Source organism: Atractosteus spatula, chromosome 25, assembly GCF_055471065.1.
Source record: "Atractosteus spatula isolate fAtrSpa1 chromosome 25, fAtrSpa1.hap1, whole genome shotgun sequence".
NCBI classification, from domain to species: Eukaryota; Metazoa; Chordata; class Actinopteri; order Semionotiformes; family Lepisosteidae; genus Atractosteus; species Atractosteus spatula.
The window spans coordinates 2505867-2528356 of record NC_142730.1 but is presented as its reverse complement, the minus strand read 5'-3'; the positions used below and the strand labels follow the sequence as shown (position 1 = coordinate 2528356).

At 46.3% G+C, this 22490-nt stretch overlaps 3 protein-coding genes and 1 long non-coding RNA gene across 11 annotated transcripts in view; 1 reads left to right on the top strand and 3 right to left on the bottom strand.

Moving 5' to 3' along the window:
* Window positions 1-86: 86 nt before the first annotated feature.
* LOC148815046 (uncharacterized) lies at window positions 87-1555 on the bottom strand. The gene is made up of 3 exons (XR_016086078.1): window positions 1335-1555; window positions 600-697; window positions 87-399 (listed from the first exon to the last, which is right to left on the bottom strand). It is a non-coding gene; the product is annotated as an uncharacterized LOC148815046 (long non-coding RNA).
* A 1551-nt stretch (window positions 1556-3106) lies between these two features.
* Window positions 3107-10539, bottom strand: LOC148815045 (BTB/POZ domain-containing protein 17-like). 2 transcript variants are annotated; one of them, XM_088905406.1, is made up of 4 exons: window positions 10434-10478; window positions 7840-7897; window positions 5718-5811; window positions 3107-4919 (listed from the first exon to the last, which is right to left on the bottom strand). In XM_088905406.1, exons 3-4 carry the CDS (start codon window positions 5766-5768, stop codon window positions 3648-3650), a joined length of 1323 nt encoding a protein of 440 aa, XP_088761532.1. In that variant the 5' UTR covers window positions 5769-5811; window positions 7840-7897; window positions 10434-10478; the 3' UTR covers window positions 3107-3647. The 2 variants fall into 2 exon arrangements, with proteins under 2 accessions (XP_088761532.1, XP_088761531.1); XM_088905405.1 differs by lacking the exon at window positions 7840-7897 and having other exon boundaries at window positions 10434-10539.
* Window positions 9284-13596, bottom strand: LOC148815044 (interferon-inducible GTPase 5-like). 2 transcript variants are annotated; one of them, XM_088905407.1, is made up of 2 exons: window positions 13386-13596; window positions 9284-10539 (listed from the first exon to the last, which is right to left on the bottom strand). In XM_088905407.1, exon 2 carries the CDS (start codon window positions 10530-10532, stop codon window positions 9414-9416), a length of 1119 nt encoding a protein of 372 aa, XP_088761533.1. In that variant the 5' UTR covers window positions 10533-10539; window positions 13386-13596; the 3' UTR covers window positions 9284-9413. The 2 variants fall into 2 exon arrangements, with proteins under 2 accessions (XP_088761533.1, XP_088761534.1); XM_088905408.1 differs by lacking the exon at window positions 13386-13596 and adding an exon at window positions 12502-12536.
* Window positions 13597-16092: 2496 nt separating this feature from the next.
* The window catches only part of arhgap33 (Rho GTPase activating protein 33), a 60594-nt gene continuing 54196 nt past the window's right edge, over window positions 16093-22490 (top strand). For 2 of the 6 annotated variants that reach the window (XM_088905372.1, XM_088905369.1), the window contains exon 1: window positions 16093-16179. In XM_088905372.1, coding sequence (XP_088761498.1) covers window positions 16129-16179 — 51 coding nt within the window. In that variant the 5' untranslated portion in view covers window positions 16093-16128. Of the gene's footprint in view, window positions 16180-18413; window positions 18568-22490 lie in introns of those variants that run through there. The other 4 variants (XM_088905373.1, XM_088905370.1, XM_088905374.1 and 1 more) reach the window with 3 other exon arrangements.

Below are 22490 nucleotides of genomic sequence, written 5' to 3'. Positions count from 1 at the left end.
TTCGTGGCTTGAGTGCCCACTTTCCAGACGGGCAGCCCTGAGTCCCCGCTGGCAGGTTCCCATCTTTCACAAGACTGTCCCTGCTTTGGATTCGCTTGGCTCTGTGAGAACAATTGACCAGTTTAAAACCCCACAGAGCCACAGAGAGCATGTCCATCTTTCCCCCTGACTCTCCGATAGCTATCCCTCAACAATCCGATCACACTTACCAGGGCGAAAACGAGAGCCGACTTGAGCCCCGAGCAGAAGATGGCAGGCGGCTCTTTGAAAAACAAGACGGGACGAGGCCGATGGGTAAGATGGGGGTGGTCTTTTCCAGCGTTTCTGTCGGCGAGTTGTAGCTTCAAAGCGTCTGTAGGTGTTAACCTTTATAGGTCTGAGTCACCTCTGGTTGTGTACCTAAGACAATGCAATGGCAGTTAGGGGTAGCTGAGTGGAGATCAATCAAAGCTGTGCACGTTTAGCAAAACATTGCAAAAAAAAAACACACAACACGTCGCAGTGCTGGTGGAGTCTTTCCTGTGCACATTACTGAGCCCTTTGATATCCGAGTTTCATCTGAAAGGCCTCCAGCATCTCCTACCCTCGGGGTGACTCACCCTGTTTCTGGGGATCCCCCAGTCCAGCAGGTTCTATGGATCACCACTTCACAATGATCGCTTTCTCTCTGGGGCAAAAGGATGGTCCGGTCAATTTCCTGGTCCAGAGATCAGGAGAAATGAAAACAAGCACACTCCGCAGCCCTGATTGGCCTCTACACAGCTGACGAACGTGATTAAACCAATTAGGCGAGTTTGATCAATTTTCCTGAGTCAAACTGATCATTTGAAAATGACCCAAGACCTGCCAAGAGAGCAAAACCAAGAGATCAAAGTAACGGCTCTGTATAACAGCTATAACACGAATAATCTCTACATTACGGCCCTGTGGATTACCAAACATTGGCTACCTATCTTCTATTTTTTCACAGTATGAGACATTCTATACACTTTCAAGCACTATTTTGCAGTAAATTAAAAAAAAACCAAAACATTTTTTAAAAACAAATCTTATATCAGGGACCATATTAAAGCCCCGAGTTCTATTTGAATCTGAAATTCCCAAACTTCAAACAAGCAGCTGTCCGAGCAGTAGTAGAGTAGATTTGTATGGCTGTATTGTTTTCTAAACACTCTTCACAGGAAGTTCTGCTGCGCTGCCCAGAGACTTTTCGTCCGAAAGAAACAAACAATGGCGATCTGAGTTTAGGCACCACTTATATGATCAAATAGCCCGTCTTCAACTTTCTATTTCATTTTGTCTGAAACGGAACACCACATCTTTTAAACACTTACCTCAGATTATGAGTCAAGACTTGAGCAGTTGACAAGGTTTGTTTCTTTATCAGTGCTGTGTGGGTTTAGCATCCTGCTCTCACTGGCCTCGAAGATATTTCTTCAAACTGAAAACAAGCCACAGTTTCTTCTCCTCCTCTTTGTCCGTTCTCTCTGAATCGTTTCGATCGCTTCTCCCTCCTCCCCGACTACCACACACACACACACGACACACGACACACGACACACGACACACACGACACACACTCGCAAGAAAATGTTGTACAGGATGCTGATAAACAAAACGTCCTGCAGGAATGCTCACTTCTGATAGAATTGACACCTTGCCCCATAAACTTTGGGCACTGAGACTGGAGACTTGTTAGAAATTAGGTAATACTTTATCTAAGTAGACACTAGAGAGAGAGAAGCTTCTACCCATAAACAGCTCGTTGCAATGCCTTAGAACTCAATGCACCTCTGCACTATAAAGTTTTGACTTGATCTACCATGTGTTTGTTGTTCTCTCTCACATATTTAGTCTTTCTGTTGTTTGTTGGCTGTATGTACTGTCGATTGTTATGTACTGTTCTGTAATATACTGTCTACATTGTGTGGTGCTGTCTGCCGTAAGGTGTCGTCTGCGGTATGTCCTGTGCATGTCCTGGCGCAAACAAGAATTCCAATGGGATTGTGAAATACGAAGTGTCCCAAAGGCAATGCATAGTTGTTAGGGGCTAGCTGAGTGGATATCAAAGCTGTGCATGCTTAGCAAAATATTGCAGGGCTGCTGGAGTCTTTCCTGTGCACATTGCTGAGCCCTTTGATATCTGAGTTTCACCTTAAAGGCTTGGGGTGAGTCACCCTGTTTCTGGGGATCCTCCAGTCAAGCAGGTTCTATGGATCACTACTTCAATTATCGCTTTCTCTTTGGGGCAAAACAATGGTTTGGTCAATTTAGTGGTTCATAGATCATTGGAAAAGCAATGGACTCAAAAGCAAACATGTGGCAATAAGCTCCTCTATTCTCTACTACCATATCCTATTAACATTGTCATGATATACTATGTGCAATCTTCCTGCTTGCTCTCCTTACATACTGGTCTTGTGAGATCTTGGAAACTAAGAGGGGCTGGGTCTGATCAGTACGGGGAGAGGAGACCTCCAGGGAAGACCGCCCCCTGCTGGTCATCCCTCCTGGACCACAATTTCTAAATGGGACGGGGAAACACAGTGCTATAGGAGGAGCTGTCTCTTCAATTAAACTTTAAACTGAGACCCCGACTACTTCTGATCATTAACGAGTCATCAGGAATACGTTTTGTAAGAGTGGGTGTGTAAACCCTGGAGCCACCTTCCACCCCCAGGATGGGTGCTGTTCTTCAGTGGTGGGTGAAGTAGTCCTTTGTGCAGAGCACTGCTATCTGCTGGGATGAAAAGTCTTTGGAATTGTGATGATCCTCCTACTCACTTGAGCCCTACATTGGACTGGGCAGATCTTGAAAATGGATGGATTGCCTAATACAGTTCCATCTGCCACCACTACACTACCACTGTTTCCTAACTGATATTGGGGAAAACCCTCATATAAAGGCTGGAAAAGTAACTCCTTCCTCACCTCCCTTTCTCAGTAGTAATAAATACGCACCCTTCGTATTTCACAAATCATATGCTACGTCATGTGCTACAACACAAAATGTTGCCATTTGGAATTAAAATAGTAATATTGGCCTTTCTGGTTTCTTCTATTCTTCTATGCCTTTCAGGAATAAAAACAACATGTGACTACTGTACAGTATATAATCACTTTAATGGTGATAACAATGACCATGATAATAACTGTTCATTTATATTATTTTGTTTCATTATATCATTTTTACTTGGTCCAGGCTCTAGGCTCATCCACATTCCCAGGGTTTTCACACTGTATGCCAGGGGACTGAGGTTTTTCAGCAGCAGCCCTTCCTCTTTGGACCCTGGTGTTCCTGACCTTACTAAAAATACAGCTTTTTAAATCAAGATTTTTAAATCTTGCCTCAAAGCTGACTATTCAATGGCCATCCGTTTTTAATTTCCTTCTTATAATTTCACATTTATACTATATACTATATAAACGTCTACTGTATTTCTCGTTTACTGTAGTTTTTTATGTATATAATTGATTTAAAGTGCCATGAATATTCTGGATTAAAAGGTGCTAAATAATAATAATATTGACTGACCATGGTCAGTGGACTCTAGTACTTCAATGGAACAGGGGTGAAAGATTTCAGGCAAAACAATCAATCAGGCATTGCTAGCTGATACAGCCATGAGCCTTTTGGCCTCCTCCTCCTAAGGCCTCTTCCAAAGTGTTTTCCCAATGAAATGGGCGAAAATGGTGTTTTTGTACATGCACTGCTCTCTTTCGGACTTGCTGATCAGGTTCCCCAGCCCCACGTCTTGTCCGTGAGGAATGTCGTAAGTTTTGTAGTGGCACACAAGCCACTTGTCACCAATGTTTTTGTACAGCAGCAGGCACAGCTTATGGTCATGGTTCTCCCCGCTGAGGTTGCACTCTTTCACTCGGCACGTCCAGGACGGGCACGCACTGCTGGTGCACGGGTTTCCACGGTAACGGTCTTGGCAGCTTCCCTGACTTGTGATGCTCCAGGAGGTCCTCGACTGAAACAGCCGCGTAGAGAACTCAATGGAGACGCTGGACGAGCAGCTAAAGTTATTCATCTTGCGGGAGCAGCCGAAATTCGGAGAGGTGTAGAGCCGCATGGAGAATGGGGGCGACAGCACGTCATGAAACAAGCTGATGGTCTCGATGGGGAGGGAGTTGACCTGGTAGACCAGCACGCTCTGGGAGGAGAACGTCTCCTTCACTTTCTCGGGTAGCGAATCCAGGAAGCCGGGGTCGTACACGTCCTCGGGCGCCATTAAGGGAAAGCGGACGTGCTTCAGAATCTCGTCGGCGTGGCCCTTGTTCTGCGACAACCACCTCTTTACGGCTCGGAACAGCTCGAACTCGCTCTCCACCACCAGATCGGGCCGGCTTAGCAGGGAATCGAGATATTCTGGCTCTAGGGAGAGCCACTCTGGGGACTTGGCAACAGCCATCATGTTCAAGGCGATGAATTTGTTGCATGCTTCCTCTAGCTCCTTAAAGTTCATGTATGCTGCCTGCTGGCACCAGGCAATGGCTTGGCTGATGGGACAGTTGGTGACGTTCTTCAGGGCAAATTTCTCACAGCCCTGCTTCACAGCCAGGACGCCGTACTTATCCGAGAGCATGTAAATGGGGAAGAGGTTCTCCGAATTGACTGTGATGCAGCCAGTGTAGAAGTAGCGCAGGAAGTCCTGGAAGTAGTCCACGCAGCCGTCCTGCTCTGTCAGCTGGATCACGTTCTGCTTGCTCTCCTGCCAGGAGTCGTTGGAGAACATGTTGCGGAAGAAGTCGCTGCCGATAGCCAGGATGACTCGGTGGGCCTTCAGGAAGACCTTCTCATTGATGACCAGCTGGACGTCGCAGAAATCCTCACTGTTAAAGAGCTGGCAGAGCTCCTCCATGATCTCTTGGTGGTTGTCTAGGGTGTCGGGGGGCATCTTTGCATCCATTTCCTGCACCAGGAAAACCAGTAAAAGCCATTTTGATACATTGCAGTTTCCCACTGAATAATGGAATCAATCCACCCAAGTCTAAATTAACCCAGCTGAATGCAGTAGATGTTTTAATTGTGGAACTGATAATGCTGACCTTCATATAAAGGAATAAATAAATGCTTTTTAGGAAGTGAAACTGATTACTCATGGCAAGCTCATTGTGCTTTGTGGCTAATCTGTCTCCTTTTTATCAGACTGTGGCTATGCAGATGTAAAGGATGTTCTGTATAGATTGTAAGGCTTAAAGGAACAGGTTTGCATTACAGTATAAACCTGAACTATGACCAAAATTCCAATAAAGCGAAATGTAAGGTTCTTATTGCATCCCTTTGGAAACATCTTAGGTAGAAATGAACAGATCAGTCTGTTGCACGGCCTGGTTCAGTTCCAATTCCTTTTTTCTTGTTCTAGGATTTCTTTTTTGCAGTCAACAGGCACAAGGCCATCACAGGGCTCTGTAGTCCCCACTGCTCTCCTCAGGCTCACAGCTTGTGCTTTCAAGAGTGCGGTGTGAACCAGCCGGCCACCTCCCGTACTCCAGCTTTTCCAAAAACAACAGCAGCACTAACGGCTAGCTCCAACTTTTTAACTTAACTTGGCTTCCGATTCCTTTGTAGGGGATCTTGTCCATTCAAACCTGTGAACATCATCCGTGGCGCGGGCGTGTGTCTTCCCCAGCATGTGCAAGGAGACAGTTGCACCTTTAGAAGCCCTGCGTGGTGAGAGACGCTTGCTTGTGAGACTCTGTGTGCTTACCATTTCAGGTCTCTTCTCCACGGGTCCCACTGCTTTCCTGTGTTTCTTCATACGGCACAAAAACCTCTCCAATCTAGAGCCTGAGATTGTGTGCCTGGAGAAGGAAGAGAGTGTGGGAGAAATGTTTAAGTCTTAGATTTGAGGTTTTAGAGAATATCCTATGATTATGCTAAGGGAGAACAACCTGACCAGGTGAAGGCTATTTTCTGTTGGGGAAAGAATTTGCTTGCCAGGTTGCAGTTTCTGTAGCCAATAATCTGATTTGCTTTCCGACGCCCCAAAATAGAAATTGCATTTTAAGGAGTTTTAATATAGTGGGAGAGGTGTGCTTATAGCCCACATGGATTCACCACCACTGGAGTCTGCACGCCAACGTGTCACAGGGGGAGCTGAAAAGCCAACCCCCTCTGCTGTCCCAGAGACGAGCAGAGGCTCCATGATCTACTGAATCAGAGCGAAGGAAGAGCCCTTTGAGTGGCACGGGCCTAGCAGACAGATTGCATTGGGAAGGTCGTGTACGGAGAGCGAACAGAAGGTGTTCAGCTAGAGCTCAACACATGCAAGTGTTACGTACCCCACGGGAAAAAAAGGTGGGAAAAGACCCCGTGCGGAGAGTGAGAGAGAAAACTGAATTCCTAGGCGAACGTTATCCAAGTCGTGAGGCTGGAGCGAGGTCGGGGATCAGAGGCGGTGGGTCAGAAATCCGGGGGGTCACGAGAACGAACGAGGAGTCAGGGACAATCGCTAAGTAGATACTGTACGCAGCTCGGGCTGAGGGAACCTCAATAGTGAGCGAAGACAAGCTGCAGAGCGCGAGTTGAAATGGACAAAGTGCGTGAGGCTAATTCGTGGGTGCTCGTGGGAATGTGATGGTGTCTGCGTGCGGTTTGTGACAGCAAGTGAAACAATTCCTTCCCTGCGGTGGAGTATTCTATTTTCATGACATATGAAACACTGGTACCCGTGAGCGGTGTAGTTCCAAGAGAGCAGGGTTTCAAGCGTATTAAAATAGTCACAGGGCAACCAAAGTAGAGGGTTTTCTTTCCATGTTGTCCACGAGATCTTCTCCAGCTCAAATGGCCTGTTTCACTTCCCTGCTCAAACCACACGGGGCAGACTGCGTTTCATAATGTCTTTATTATTGATATTCAGGGCCAGGATGCTGTGCATTGTGTGCAATTCTCTCACTTCTTAATTACTTTACTGGGTGAAGACATTAAAAGGAGATCTCACCAGATTTGCTCGCTGTTGTTTTGCTTACTGCCTACACACCCTTTCTAACGTATCACATTCTGTGGCCTAACAGCATGAAATCAAGACACATTAAAATGGAAATGTATTTGACCTTTTATTTACACACCGTGACGCATAGCCTCCAGGCGAAAAACACATGCTCCAGCATTCTGGAAAATAATTACAACTGAAAATCTAGAGAAATGTGTTGGATACATGTACACACCCCTGAGCTAGTGCGTGCAGATGTACTTTGTAGAAGACCGTGTTGCTGGAATGACAGCCAGAACTCGGTTTGGATTGGTCTGTACCAATTCAGCACTCACAGATTTGGCCATGCTTGTCCGCCCCTCCTCACAGAACTGTTCAAGCTCAGTTCAATTGCGAGGGGGGAGGCTGATGGACTGCAACCTTCAAGTCATTTGAAAGGACTTTTTAAAGACACTGTACTGTATGTTGTGGCACACTGTCTAAAACAAGGAAACCCGTTTTTTTTTGTAGTTTATGTAGTAGTTTTTAAATGTGTAGCAGATGAAACCTAAAGATCGGTAGACACTTGTTTATCATTGCCAGTGAGAGCTGCTATAAACGATCTAACAGAAGACAGCAGGTTACAAGATTTACATTTACAGCCGGATGCCTGCAGTTCAAACTCCTGGCAGGAGAGCACTTTTTTTCTTTTGGGAAAGTTTTTTTTTCGAACCTAGTTGGTTAAGAATAAAGTTTCCCTTTTTAAATAACGTGTACAGGGTTCAACATCAGTCAAATTCTGAGCAATATTCATGAATCATCTTGTAGGTAACGTCAAGCTGACAATTCGCGCTGGCCCGCGGTGTGAGACCTGGATGGCGAGACGCATTTCGTTTTTCCTGACGGAAGCTCTGCTTACCGGTTTACTCCTGCGAAAAGTCCCCCTGCTTGCTAGCAGTGATTTCCGTTGCTTTGAGCTTTGAAAGGGGGGCAGGAATGGCGGAGTTTAGTTATGAGAAAAAAAACACTTTCAATGATTTATGTCGTGCGGAGTACAATGTATCCTTGACCGTTGTCCCCAAGTCAGACAGTCAGCTGACCAAAACCAAAAGGCGGGTTTTACGCCTTCACTTTCGATATGACTGTTCCTCACAAAGTCAAGTCAGGAAATACATGGTCGTGAGACGACAGACCAAGCAGGATGCTGTTTAACCTTACAGATGTTCACAGTCTGGGTTTTATCCGGATTTCTTTGTGGAATGAAACATGAGCATGAAGGGGACAATGTTCTTTTTTTAATGCCTTCTTCTGTTTTTCTCTCTCCTCCTTGTCCTGCCCTGCTGCTTTATTACAGATATCCAGAGTTGACACTGAACATGGAACATGAACGTTCACTGAAATGCAAATTCTTACCCAAGATTCAAATTAATACCATAACACGTAACCCTCATCAATCTCATCCCATAAAGAGCTCTACAGTACCTAGCGGAGCTGTCTCTTCACGTGTCTCAGGGGTCCACTGTCAAAAGCCAGTTGAGGACACCTTCTCATCTGATGCCTTAGACTGGACAGACTAGGCCAGCAGGTTAGCTTGTGTTAATATCAAGCAGACCACAAAAAATGCAAGTGATCAAAGAGTGTGCTGAAAATCCTGCTCTATAAAACGACACTGTTGTTCTTGTATTATTTTGCGTAAGCATTTCTTCTCTGCCTCCTAATGAGCTATCAATTTTAGGAATGCTGTATCTAACTATATAAGTTTTAAGAGTGCAGAAATTGAGAGCCCCTTGAGAAAAACAAGGTAACAGATTTTTGTAATAATAAGTTTGCACTTCTAAGAGCCCAAAGACAGGCAAGGAACAAGCTTACATGAATACAGTAAACCTGTGGTTTAACGTACTTCTCTTTAACAGACTTCTTATTTAACAGACAAAATCTGCTAAAGGGGATTTTTTTTTCATTAAACTCAGAAACGCTGACTTCCCCACAATAACTGGAAAATGCACAAATAATAAAACAAGGTAAAAATAAACACTGCATAGGTTTAAAATTCAGGCATATCACTAGTGTTGGTCAGTTGCCTACAAAGGCTGTTCCGTATGCTTAAGCAAATTTTATACAGTCTATTTACAACACATGAAATAAATAGCTTGTATATTTACGTCAAAAAAGGCACAGGAACAATTTTCACTGACTGTGTTCGTTGCAATTGTGAGCATAGATCAAAAGATCCAAAAAGCATATATAGTAAATAAATATTTCTCATAGTTTGGCTGAGAAAATGCCATTTGTGATTTAACAAACACCACCCCCCCACCCCCCATATTAGCCTTTTAAACAAAGGGTTTACTGTGCTACATAACTGTCTCAAGAGCTTTCACCACTGAACACCCGAAGGAGACAAGGGTCAGTCAGCTTCTTCCCATTCATCTTGGCTGTGGAAGAGAGAGCTGAACCCACTCCTGTTATTCTAGACTTTACCACTCTTATGTTCTAGTCTTTTCCACCCCAGGCTTTTTCTAGGACAGCCTCCGCATCCTTCTCCAGCTCATCCATAGCGGACTTCAGCATCCCGTACTTGGCCGAGAACCGTCTGTTCACTTTCTTCCCCCCTGCAGGGGAGGAGTCCAGCGCCCTGGCCGCCGCCGAGTCCTGGCTCTTCACCTGGGCCAGCAGCTTCTTCACCAGGCTCTTGCTGACCTCCGAGGAGATCTCAGACGACAGCGCCGCCCTGAGCTGCTCCACGGGCTGGTCCACCTGCTTGGCCAACCTCTCCAGGGATGCGCGGTCCAGACCGAAGGACTCCTGGATCCTGGTGAGCAGCGTCTCCAGGCCCCTGAGGTCCGGCTTGGAGCCCACGCCAAGGAAGGGCATCCCGCCGGAGTTGTGGGCCTCCCTCATGATGTCGTTCCTGAAGGCCTTGCTCTTCATCCTCAGCACCGGGGCCGCAACGGCGGGGAGGGAGATCAGAAGTTTGTTCATCTTCATCTCCGAAAGGTCTGTCTGCAGGGCTTGCAGGAGGTCCACGAACTCCAGACGTCTCAGGGCCCAGGAGGAGACCAGGAACAGCCTTGGCGCCTCCATCCCCCTCGTCTTAAAGCCCTCCACGCTGCGCCTCTTCCTCTCCTGCAGGCACTCCGAAGATTCCCCCGGGGACGCCAGAATGATGAAGTACAGGGGTTTGTTGGTTGCCATGACAGCCGCGGAGAGCGTGTAGTAGCTCTGATCGACGGTCTCCGAAGCGGCGATGATGAAGGAGCAGTAGCGACCCAGCCTCATGTCTTCCAGATACTCCTCCGGGTCGAAGTCCGGCGCCGGGGGTGCTGGAAGGTCCCAGATTCGGACGTCTGGATACTTAGGGTTGGGGTACTTGGTGGGCTCGGCGGCGGGCTCGTCTTGCCGGCCGGGGGCCGCTCCTTCTTCGTCGTCCCCCAGGCCCCTGACGGCATTGATGAAGGACGACTTGGCCCGGCCCTGCTCCCCCGCCACGGCGATGTTGGTGGTGTTGCTCACCAGGTCCGCGATCACCTCCTTGGCGTCGAGCTGGCTCTGGTCTAAGGTCTCCGTCACGTTCTTCAGCTTCTTCTTCTTCTTCTTGGACGTCTCCGTCATGGTGCAGCTAAAGACAAAATGAAAACGTCTTGCATCAGGTGAGCTTTCAGACTCTGTGATCCCTTTGATCTCCTAAGACAAATAAATGCGGTCTGACATTTGAGCCTTCATGCTCTTGAAATGAAACTTGAGAACTGTAGCACGCTCAATTTGGCCCTGAATTTTAAACATCTGCGCAGAGATGTCTGCCTACGTTTTACCCTCTAACACCCATTAACTCCCACTCTCGGGCTGTCGGGGTGACGTCAGAAATTGATGGGCATCGGTCTCACTGGCCCGACCAACAGCACCGTAAAATCGTCGGCAACTGGAGCTCTAATGCGATGCTGAAAATGAAACAGAGGGTGGGACCCCGTGAATTTAGTATTTATACTGTTTCTGAACGGTTATCTCTACATCCTATATCCCAGGCGCTCTCCATGTCTACTTTTTCCAAATCAATTCCTAATGACTTTTGTTAAACTGAATCCTTTGACTGAACTCTTTATCCGGTTTTTAAAACGTTCAACCACTTCTCCTCGTCCTCAAATACCGACACCTCACACGTTGTCACACGTCCCGTTAGGTAAATCCCCGGGCAGAGCAATAGATCCGATCCGTGTTTCACACGTGACGCAGAGCTCGGCTGCTCCTCGCTCAGCCGGGCGTCGACCTGCGCGAGCGACCGAGAGCAGCTTCCGCCAATGAGAAAGCGCCTCGCGTGTGACGTCACCCCGAGCCCTTCCACCCCGCCGGTCCAGAGAGCAGTCAGCACGTCATCCCTAGAGACCTCCTCCCACCACAGCCGGTTGTAAAAAGCCAAACGATTAGAAGGCGGGAGCTGTATTTCAGATTTGCCTGATAAAGCTGTTGAATGTGTAGCGGACAGAAACTGGATTCCGTGTCCTTGGAGCAAAACATTCTTCCCCGCTACACGTTCACAGAGCTCGCAGACACTCCTTCTCCTTTCTTCCTGGGAATGCAGGTGTCCAGCGACTTTGAAAGCCGGCGATTATTATTATTATTATTATTATTATTATTTTTATTCACTGTATTTGTACAATACAAAAAGCACGGACGTCTTCTAGAAATATTGCTGGGAAAGAAAAAAAAACACCGTTTCCTCGTTTCTGACATTTCTCATGTGGAATGAGACAGACTTCGAAAAAAGCATGGAAGCAGAAACCTTTTTTTTGTGTTAAATCTGACGACTACAGGCGAAAGAGGCGAGGTTATAAGTGTGTTTTAATACACCCTGAATTTCCGTATCGCAATTTGCTGTGGTCCGGGAGTAAACTACCTCATTTCCACAGATTACCGCTTCGGGTCTGAATTCGGGATGCTGTTAGACTTCCAACATTCACTTCATCCGAACGAAAATGAACACCGGACCTCTTCTGTTTTTGTTTTCGTGTTAGGTGGAAAGAGAAAAAGGCTTTTTTTTATCTCACGAAGCCCGTCTGTGTAATTGCTTTTTTCGTTTAAACGACGGAACAGGAAATAATTCTGTTATTGCGCAGGTTTTAGTATTGCGCACAGCAGGGACGAAAAATATCTTTTTAATATCTCCGAGGGGTCTCCAAATAAATGCCCCTGGGCTGTGCTTGCGTTCCTGCTTGCTGCCTGTGTGCAGAAAAAAAAAAAACCAAATCCTCGACAGATGTTTGTGCCGAATCCGCAAACTCTTGAGAAACCAACATATTTTTCCCGGGACACTTGCACCGGCTTTGAAATAAAAGGATAATGTCAGCGCGTGAAGAGCGATCTTCATTAACGCCTCGAACGACTCCCGACATTTACAGCCACCGTACACCTCTGTGTTCATCTCAAGTGCGGGACGACCCGTCACAAACGGTCGCCGAACCGGACCCTTTCCAACCGGGGTTTCACTCCGTTGCAATTGTCAAGTTTAAAAACAAAAAGCGACGTTGGTATACAGGCAGAAATACTCATCGTAGCAAACATTTAAAAAAAATAAATAAATACATACTCGTCTTTCCGCCTCCTGTTTGTATCGGTACAGCCTTTCTGAGCGTAAAACCTTGAAAGAATAAAGTTCGTTTCTGAAGAGCTGGTGGTTCAACCGCTTTAGGTTTTGCCACACCCACAGAGCTCCTTCTTAGAAACCTAGCTCTCGAGTTACTCGACAGAGTCGTATTTGACATTCTTAATATCGTCACTTAAACATTCACACTGATATTAATCTTAACACTGAATATTAAACACACAGGAGCACATTTGTAGCGTCCATTTTAACTCGCTTTATATGCTGTGTAGTTACTCTGTGCGGTTGTGGGCTGCTGGTTCGTTCTTTCGCTCCAGAAACGGAGGAAACGATACTTCTCGGTTTTTTGGGGGGGTTCCACGTGAGAAAATGCCTTTTGGCTCCTCTAACCCGTTCGGACGTTCGCAGCCAATCGATCCGAGAATCCCATCCAGCCGTCGCCTGAACAAAAACCAGGTTATCGGCTTCAACAGCCTGGTTGGCTAGCTTGTTCCATACTCCCCCAACTCTTTGTGTATAAAAAGGCGCCCCCTCCCCCACCTCAGCTCTCTTCTCAGATATAAATGCTCATCCGTGTCATTTCCACTCGTGTCCACCGCTGATTCTGAGGAGGTCAGGTTGGCTTTGTCGCTGCCCTCGAGGATTTTAATTACCTGAACCAGGTACACCCGTCGTCTCCTCCGTTCAAGACTAAAGCAGTTCAGTTCCTTCAGTCTGTCAGCGCAGGACGTAGCTTTAATCCCCGCATCGTATCCGATCGTCATTCCAGAGCAGCAATATCGATTCGACACCGTAGTGACCAGAATTGTACATAATACTATCAGCGATGCCCTTCTAGAGATCCTTAACCTCTTGTAAGGTACACTCACCTGTATCATTACCTTGAACTCACGTAGAACCGGGTGTTCCTCTCTCACATACAGTATAAAAACGTGCACGCAAATAATGAAGACCGATGCCGACACGTTATTCTCCCGTTATAGTGCTCTTTCGCGTCGAAGCACGAATCTGCCTTCCGCGACCTGTTCAATTTCGCAATGCTGGTTTAATCAAGCAGATGAACGCCTATTACACGACTATAAAATCCGGTCCTAGCTACTGACGTCATAGTCTGCGTGTTTTGTCTTGCTCTGTGCGCTCGGTGACAGCTAACCACTAACAGCAAAAGAAAAAAACAACGGATGCAACATGAATTACGCAGAGCGTTCGCACGCTTTTCCCTGCAGTCCGAGAAGGACTCGCGGTTTCACAGGAATCCGGATTTCTTCTTACTTGGTACCCAGCTCTTATGAGGAATCTGGTACGGAAGCGCTTTGCTGCCAACGAGGGAAGCAGAAAAAAAAACAACCCCCCCTTATCTCGTGATGACGAGAAAGCATGTCGTCATCACGAGATAACGAATCGTCTTAGTGGAAATGCTCATAGCGATGCTCACTTCGGTGCATGTGCAACCTGTTTACGTTGTGCGCTGCACGCATCTAAAAAGCTACCGTGAGCTTGGCAGGCACTCGGGTGTAATGATCGCTGTCCGGCGCTGCAGAACTTGTAGGGATGTCCGTTCGACAGGGACGGCGATATGATCACGGTGTTACCGCGTCCGACAGCTGCGCTATCGCGTGGTCGCGCGGGGCACGCGAGAGTCACTCTGTCATCACTGGGAGATCAGGGCGTGAGATACTAGGAGATGAGGGCGAGGAGTGGGTTTGTTCCTTGGACGCAGCAGCAAAGCGCTTCCATAGTGAGGACATTGGTTTGGGATGTTTTCTCAGGAAAAGTGGGTGACGCGGACAGGAGTTGTTAGACCCCCCAAGAAAAAAAAACTGCTCCACATAATTGTATCTATTGAAGTAGGTGAGGGTAGAAAGATGAGTACAACAATCTGGAAAAATTAATAATAATAATAATAATTGCTTACACTTTATAGCGCTTTTCTGGACTCTCCACTCAAAGTGCTTCACAGGTAATGGGGTCTCCCCTCCACCACCACCAGTGTGCAGCCCCACCTGGATGATGCCATAGTGCGCCAGAACGCTCCCCACACACCAGCTATCAGTGGGGAGGAGAGCAGAGTAATGAAGCCAATTCAGAGATGGGGATTATTAGGAGGCCATGATTGGTAAGGGCCAATGGGAAATCTGGCCAGGACACTGGGGTAATACCCCTACTCTTTTCGAGAAACGCCCTGGGATTTTTAATGACCACAGAGAGTCAGGACCTCGGTTTTACACCTCATCCGAAGGACGGCGCCTTTTTTTATAGTATAGTGTCCCCGTCACTATACTGGGGCGTTAGGACCCACACAGACCACAGGGTGAGCGCCCCCTGCTGGCCCCACTAACACCTCTACAAGCAGCAACCTTAGTTTTTCCCAGAAGGTCGCCTATCCAGGTACTGACCAGGCTCACGCCTGCTTATCTTCAGTGGGCTGCCAGGTGTGAGTTGCAGGGTGATGTGGCTGCTGGAAAGAACAGAGAGAGATTTTTTTAATACTTGCGACGGCTAATACATTTAATAATAATAAAATCCGAAATTTTAAAACAGCTTTTCATATTTGAGCCGGATAGGTGGAATGATCTTTTGTGACCAGGATCTTTATACATTCTTCCGGTCTTTCAATCCTTCTGGTTAAACAAATGCTCGCCACGAGGTGGCAATACAGGGCCGCTGGAGGATACCGAGTCATCGCTCGGCGATGAACACAGCGGAAATCCCCGAGTCCACCCGAAGCAGCTCGGGGTAGTTCGGCTGGCAGGACTGCCGCCTGGGACAGGGCTCCAGCCCGCCACAGCGCTGATACACAGGGACACCAGGTCACCTAACCAGCACGTATAAAGGTCATAAAAAGATTACGCCAGCCCTGAAGTAAGGTCAACATGTTATGCGGACGGTTTTCAACTCGCTTTTAATTAAGGTGGAAGCAAAACACGTAATCTGACTTTTGATCTCCGTTTTACCAGTCTAATTAAGTAATTAAGGTGGTACCCGAATGATCTCGCGATATCAGACACCGCGTTTGAGGCGGTTAAAAAACCGGCGGGCTCTTGTGCATTGTCCTTATTTTGGACTTGTCGCAACTTCGCACTTTTCGGAGTCACCCCTAAATCCTCGATTTATGACCCCCCACCCCACCCCACCCCGGATCAATGTCGTTTTCGGCCACAGGAGCAGCTGACGCGCTCCACGCCGTCTTCAGGATCGGCTTACCTCTGGAAGTGCACCCTTAAGTGATGAAGCAGGGGAGCGGCCCCTCTGGGCCGGGAGCGCCAGGCTGGTCTGGAAGCCAACTGATTCATCGGATTCAGTCACTCGGGAGTCCTACAGGAAAGGAAACCATCGCACACGCTGACTCTCTAGAGCAGCGCAGTGGCGCTGTTATTCACTGTTTCGAATCGCTGTCTCTATCGCGAAAACGCCCGTCTGCCTCTTTAAGGGCCCAGGGCCTGCGGTTCACCCGTGGCTCTAGCGTTTCCTCTTCTGTGGCACTTTAGCAGAATCGTTTAGCAGAATAGCAGACCTTAGCAGCCAATCGTAAGTCTAGCTGGCTGCTCTTTTCAAGAGAGAGAGAAGCAGCGTCCCTCCACTTGTTGGGGGGAAACAAAAGAAGTGGTGCGGATGACCAGCGCACACTCCCGCTTACTAAAGCCATGCAGCGACGCGGAACAGGTAGGCGTCTGGTTTCTGATCGCTTGGGATGCTTTTGCGTGCGCGAACACCGGCTCTTGCGCGTCCCCGCCCCGCCCTGCCCGGCGGCGGCACGACGGCCGCCGGGTGTGAGCGCGCTTCTCCATCCACCGGCGAGCCGGCGGCACACGCCACCCGACAGCCGCGCTTTGCGGATCACCCAGCGCTGGTCAGAGTTGGCGGAGTTAGAGCGCCGCGCTGGTCCGGATTCAAACACGGGGCTCGCTTGAATCGTCGAGCGGCCCCCGGGTCCGCAGGAAAACGTCGCGAAGGCAAGCGGGAGTGAGGGAGGGGGGTGTCACTGACTTGCCGACACAAACCTGCTTAAGCGGTCTGTGTCGTCCCACGGCTGAAACGCGGCCTCCATCCCTCCCACCTACCAACGTCTACCAGCCCCGGACTCAAAGCCACGCTAGCCTCCTCCTGTGGTCTGTCGGGCTGGCTGCATGTTCAACGGCTTGCTCCCTCTATTTAAGAGACATTCCTGCTGGTACAACGCCTCGACTCCGTGCGCCATTCAACCGCTGTCTTTACAATCCAGAGCTGCGACGTTTCAAACTCTGCCCGCTGTAACCGCGGTAGCCGACGCTTCCTAAGCAGGTGATCTCTTGCCCTGGCTTGGCTTGTGGGAGCTCCGCGTCGGGGTTCGGCAGATCTGTCGTTTAGTTCGGAATGCTGACGCCTCCTAACGCAGCCGGATCCCCTCGGCCAATGTGCTTCGGATTTCCTGGGTATCGATGATCCCTTCAGTCTAACTGCAATTGAAAATAAACGAGTCACTCTCCTTGAAAAGTGTAGATTTGCCCAAGCAAAGAAAACTAAAGAATGGTTCACAGTTGAAGGTAAACGTACTTATTGTGGTGAGTTTGAATGGAATTCCCGTTTGAATATGAACTGGTTTAATAGCGCTCATGGACGTATCGAAGAAACAAGATTATTTTTTTCCCCATATTGTGTCTATTTCCTACTTCATGGGTCTTCAGATCTGGTCCTGGAGAGCTCCAGTGTAGCAGGTTCTGTATAGAAATACGATAGATAGTATCTAGTCAGCCTTTAAATAATCAAGTTGAACACTTTACCCATGATCAAATAAATAAAATATTAAATAATAAGTCATGTAAATTTGGAGACAAATCAGTAGGATTGACAGATAGAATGTGACAAACACGATGTTAAAAACAAAGAGCACTTTACAAGAGCAACAGCTTCTGCTACAACAGCAAAAGAACCATTAAGGATGAAGGACATTATACTCTCGACAACAGTGAGAATCGTTTAGTTAATGAAAGAGGAATAGCTGGTTTAAAATTTAAAAGTGCTGGATTCAAAGCAAGGAATGTTGTGTTAAAATTGTGTAATGCATTGCAACATTTAAGGGGTTTAAGGGAGTTTCCCACACTGACAGGCTGAGGAACTGAGTCTCTTTAGTCTGAAGGGAGAGAGTCCCACACTGACAGGCTGGAGGAACTGAGTCTCTTTAGTCTGAAGGGAGAGAGTCCCACACTGACAGGCTGGGGGAACTGAGTCTCTTTAGTCTGAAGGGAGTGTCCCACACTGACAGGCTGGAGAAACTGAGTCTCTTTGGTCTTGAGGAACAGAGGGGTTTGCAAGGGGACCTGATACAAGTATTCAGAATCCTCAAAGGCCCTGGCAAAGTCAATCCAGGAGGCATCTCCAGAATAAAGAGTGAAACATAAGTTGGAACTATATGGATGTGCATTTAAAACCCAAGAAGAGGAGGCACTTCTTTATCTAAAGAGTGGTGGGACTATGGAACAAGCTATCCATTGTTTTTGAAGCCAGTACCTTGGCTTCTTTCAAGAAACGGCTTGGTGAGATTTGGATTTGTATTTCCTACCAGCTATCACTGCTAGGTGGGTTTAAAGACCCCCCCCCCTCTCGTGTGGAACAGAATATTTGATTTTTGATTTATGATTTTGAAGTTTGTTTTAACCTTAAAATATACAGGTTATAGGAAGAAAAACACCACTAAGCCCTCGTCCATCTCAGAGTACAATGAATGCGGTCAGTTTTCCAAATATTGAGGGTGGAATTAAAATTTGGAGATTTGGAGATGGAGCAAGACTTTATAACTCCCACCGTGAAACACACACTCTGTTCTGAAAACGCGCACATACTGTACTGTACCGCGTTCGGTGTCTGTTAACTGATCTTGCTACATGAGGAAATGAGACTTCACGCAAGTTCCTTAAACACTCTCGGTTCTGACAAAAAATCCCCGCGATAGAAAAAAGGGCTTAGTTCCTTTTTACTCGGTAATGGAAAAGCCAGAAGTCAAACAGAGCGAATCTGGGAAAACTATATCAGGGTTTCTGAACAAACATCCAAAAAGCGGATCCGAATAAGCAGGTGAGAGTTGTTGTTTAATATGATTTTGTGATGTTGGAAACGAAAATGAAAAACTTCCCGGCTTTGTGCAGTAGATACTGTTGGCATTTCTCCATTTGGCACAAGAGTGTCGTGTGGTCACCCGAAGCGTATATTTGTAAATAACAATTTTCCTCTGTTAACTGTCTGGTAGAATCTACCCATATGGACATGTGTAAAGATGTTATCGGATCACAATGTACTCATACGTTTACCGTTACATTACTGTAGAATTTCACATTCTTTCTTAAAGCGTTTGTCATCTGTCTGCTTTGCGACTCTGGATACGAGCTAACAGCGTCACACAGTAGAGGTCTTGAAACCGGTAGGTTGTGGGTTCATATCTCAAGTGAGACACCGCTGTTATAACTTATAGCAAAGTAGCGAGTGGCTTCAGTAAAACACTTACCCTTATAAATGGGTGTAAGTGTATTTTTGTTTGCATGCGTTTGTCGTCCAAGTAATCAATGTACAAGGTCAGTAGAACAGATTAATATATTTCATGATATCCTCTTGTGCAATGATGGTATTTAATTCTATTACAGAAGGATGAAGCTGAAGTGCGATAATACTGTTTTCATACAGAAGTGGTTTTGCACAAGGGTGCATTTATTGATCAACAGTCTGCACCACCCGTTTCACACGTTAGTATCTTAACGCTCTTTTGGCACGGTTCTGATGCTTGTGTATGTACATGCGCTTCTAGTTGCAGATGTTTATTGCATTCCTCTGCCGTGAAAAAAAAAAACACCTTTTAAAGAGCCGGAATGAAAGACGCAACGAGATAATGACGGCGCACTGACGGAGCCCTCTCTCGAACTGAAACCATGACCAAAATTAATGAACAGAACACCGTCGTTTCGCAGTGAACCATTCTTGAGCTGCACATGGCGCCAATGAGAGTCAACCTAGACCTCACCAGGCAAGAACAGGGGTAAAAAATAGACTCGGAGCTTTAGAGGAAACCGCAAGCAAAGCTACTGAGCGCTGGCTCTTACTGCGTCTGTAGGCAAACTTCCGTCTCAGGTATGACATCAGTCAGACTTAAATAGACACTTCACAAGAGTGCGAGGCTCAAACTCAACCACACGTGCACACATTAAACTACACGTTTAAACGTATACTATATATATAGGAACAAGTAATAGGTTTATTCCATGCTGAAAAAAAGAAGAAAGAGAACACAACGTTTCGGCCGTGGAGCCTTCTTCAGGTGTGAGAGAGACAGGGCAGTAGACTGCCCTACTGCCCTGTCTCTCTCACACCTGAAGAAGGCTCCACGGCCGAAACGTTGTGTTCTCTTTCTTCTTTTTTTCAGCATGGAATAAACCTATTACTTGTTCCTTTGCAGCCTACGCATGCTGACACAGCTACCCACCTGAACTACTATATATATATATTGTATGTGCACTCAAAAACTGTTTATAACAATACAAAATCTTACCCAAAAGGGAAGAACGCCTTTCTATTAAAATTTTAGAAAAACGAAACAAAGCAACAGGTATATGTTAGCAGGCTTTCGTTAAATTCATTTTTAATGGTGGTTAGTAGCTGCCCCAAGCTGCTTGGATTACATTTATTTTCTTTTTTTTTCATTCTAAGGACATGCAGACTTGATTAATAACTTAAAAGGTATTCAAGTCCTCAAAAATGAATGATTTAGACAGATCTATACAATGTACTGAATTATTAAGGCATTCCACAACAAGAGTCCTGCTTTAGACTGTTCTACTAACGGTTTTAAAAATCTTTTAGAATCTAAATACAGAGCAAAATATATTCAGACAGCCTTCAGAACCTTTCCTAAAAAGCATTAAAGCTTCATTTTTAAATGTTGGAATTCAGAGCTCCCCAGTAAACGCTGGAGAAAAACCGCAGAGGGTTAAGATGAAATTGTTTGACAGAAAATGATCACGAGGAATCACAATCTAGCTAAGGCCATAGATTCATTTGAAATGAAAAATGTCCCCACCAGTATGGGCATGAGAGCCAGAGAAACAGGAGTAAGCTATGTCAGAATTGTGGGAAGAGACATCTGCTACTAAACCTGTATTCCACCTCCAATCTAACTGTACAGAAAAAACAGTGTGTTTGCCCTACGTCCATTCAGGCCAGAAGAGCTGTACTCTCCCAATGTACATTAATAAATTACGCGAAACATACTTGAGTTTATGTGTCTTTATAAACTGATGATTAAAGGTGACTACTCAGGTTAAAAGCGATAAATTCTGACTGAGCAATGTTGTTAAATGTTATTGTGTATCATGGTATTGTAGTGTTGTTGGATGATATTATTGCTGTGTATCTTATATGCTTATGAGCTCTTGATCATTTGTCTTGATGCGCAAGACAAGTTCCCACAAGGGCAATAGAGGGGCAATTAAATTACCCCAGGCAAGGCCTTGCAATTCTCTGCCTCCTGCATGTGTGCAATACCTTGCATGGCCAGTAGGTGGCGGGATTGTATTCTGGGAAACAATCTGTGCGTCATCTCTGGCGGTGGTTTGCAGTTCCAGTGAGGTGGGATTCAGATTTATAATTTCACATCCCGAATTGCACAGCACGTAACTAATCTGATCATTTCACTCGAGTTTATTCAGTACCAGCTCATCCTGGGTTGCCTGGCGAGAGCACTGGCTGTGTAAACTTCAGGAAATCCCATTGAATCTCTGGATATTGGTAATGAAGCAAGATTACTTGAAAGCTTAGAGCACACGGAGCAGGCTGACTGCCACTCTGCATCTTTAAATCCTTACGAGCTAAAAACCTCGAGTCATGTGGGTTACAGTCATCGCTGATTCAAATTAGTTTGGCAACCCAAAGTTAAAATAATGACTCAAGAGCAGTGTGGTAATTAGGAACTGCCATTTCTGCCAATTAGTATGGACTTTACTTATTGTAAGTCCAGGCTATAGGGCCCATTCTCTGACACATTAGGAACAACGGGTATCTGAGCACTGCGCAGCTTCATTTAGTGTCCCCTGTGTACTTCCTGTCCATGAGCTTTGAAAATTATTTTTCGACAGCTTCTTATTTTCCTTCCAAGACTGGGTTAGAGCCAACTGGGCATAAAAGAGTGAGGAGAGACACGAACAAGAAGGTACTGCAAAAACCATGAGTCACAAATCAGAAATTGAATTTATTTAGGAGAATGGAGAAGTGGTCCCGAAACCTCAGCTGAACACTGATTTCCTGTTATCGCCCACAGCAATGACAACGCGAACTTTCGTTTTGAATTACACTGTGTGTAACGGGAGGTTTTAGTGTAAGGCTTATTTTAGTCCCGTTTCTACAAATGGGAAATCCTGACATATTCAACAAAAACAAACAACCTGTTCTTTTATGACCTTCTCTGTGTAACAGTTTGGGTATCACTTCTCCAGTGGGGTGACCACCTGTGTGGACATAGAATGAGCCTGACATTCCCTTAAAGTAGTCCAAAAAAAAAACGTATTTCAGAACGGCTCCAGATGGGCTATAACCCAACATCACTGTGCATCCTCAGCAAACCTTTCTTTACCATCAAAATGATGAGATGGAGCTGCAGTTAAACAGATGCCATTAAACATAGATGTACTGCACTTAATGTTTATTTCCATGTAGTCTGTCTGCTGTAGGCATGAGCAGGGAGTTCTCAATTTCAGGGTCGTTGTGTGGCAGATACTGTAGCTCCGAGTTTTGGAACTGCTTTTGGAGGCCATAAGTGTTCATGTGCTTTAAGCCAGCGCTGAACCTGACGGAAGAGGCGCTGGGACCAGTCGACAGTAGCAGAGAAAGTATCACTCCTCCCCCCTGCAGTGACCTCCTTCCATTGAAGCCTTCCAGCCTCACATTCACTTAAAGTGGGATAAAAAAAAACAACTATTTCAGAACGGTTCAGAAACCTTTGGGACTTCTTTTCCACA

What these genes read in the sequence shown, in the direction of transcription:
- LOC148815045 (XM_088905405.1), bottom strand. Translation starts at nt 5,768, where the DNA reads ATGAAGAAACACAGGAAAGCAGTGGGACCCGTGGAGAAGAGACCTGAA. An exon ending in TGGAGAAGAGACCTGAAATG is followed by an intron (nt 4,920 to 5,717) that starts GTAAGCACACAG and finishes TTCCTGGTGCAG; the next exon opens with GAAATGGATGCAAAGATGCC.
- LOC148815044 (XM_088905407.1), bottom strand. Translation starts at nt 10,532, where the DNA reads ATGACGGAGACGTCCAAGAAGAAGAAGAAGAAGCTGAAGAACGTGACG.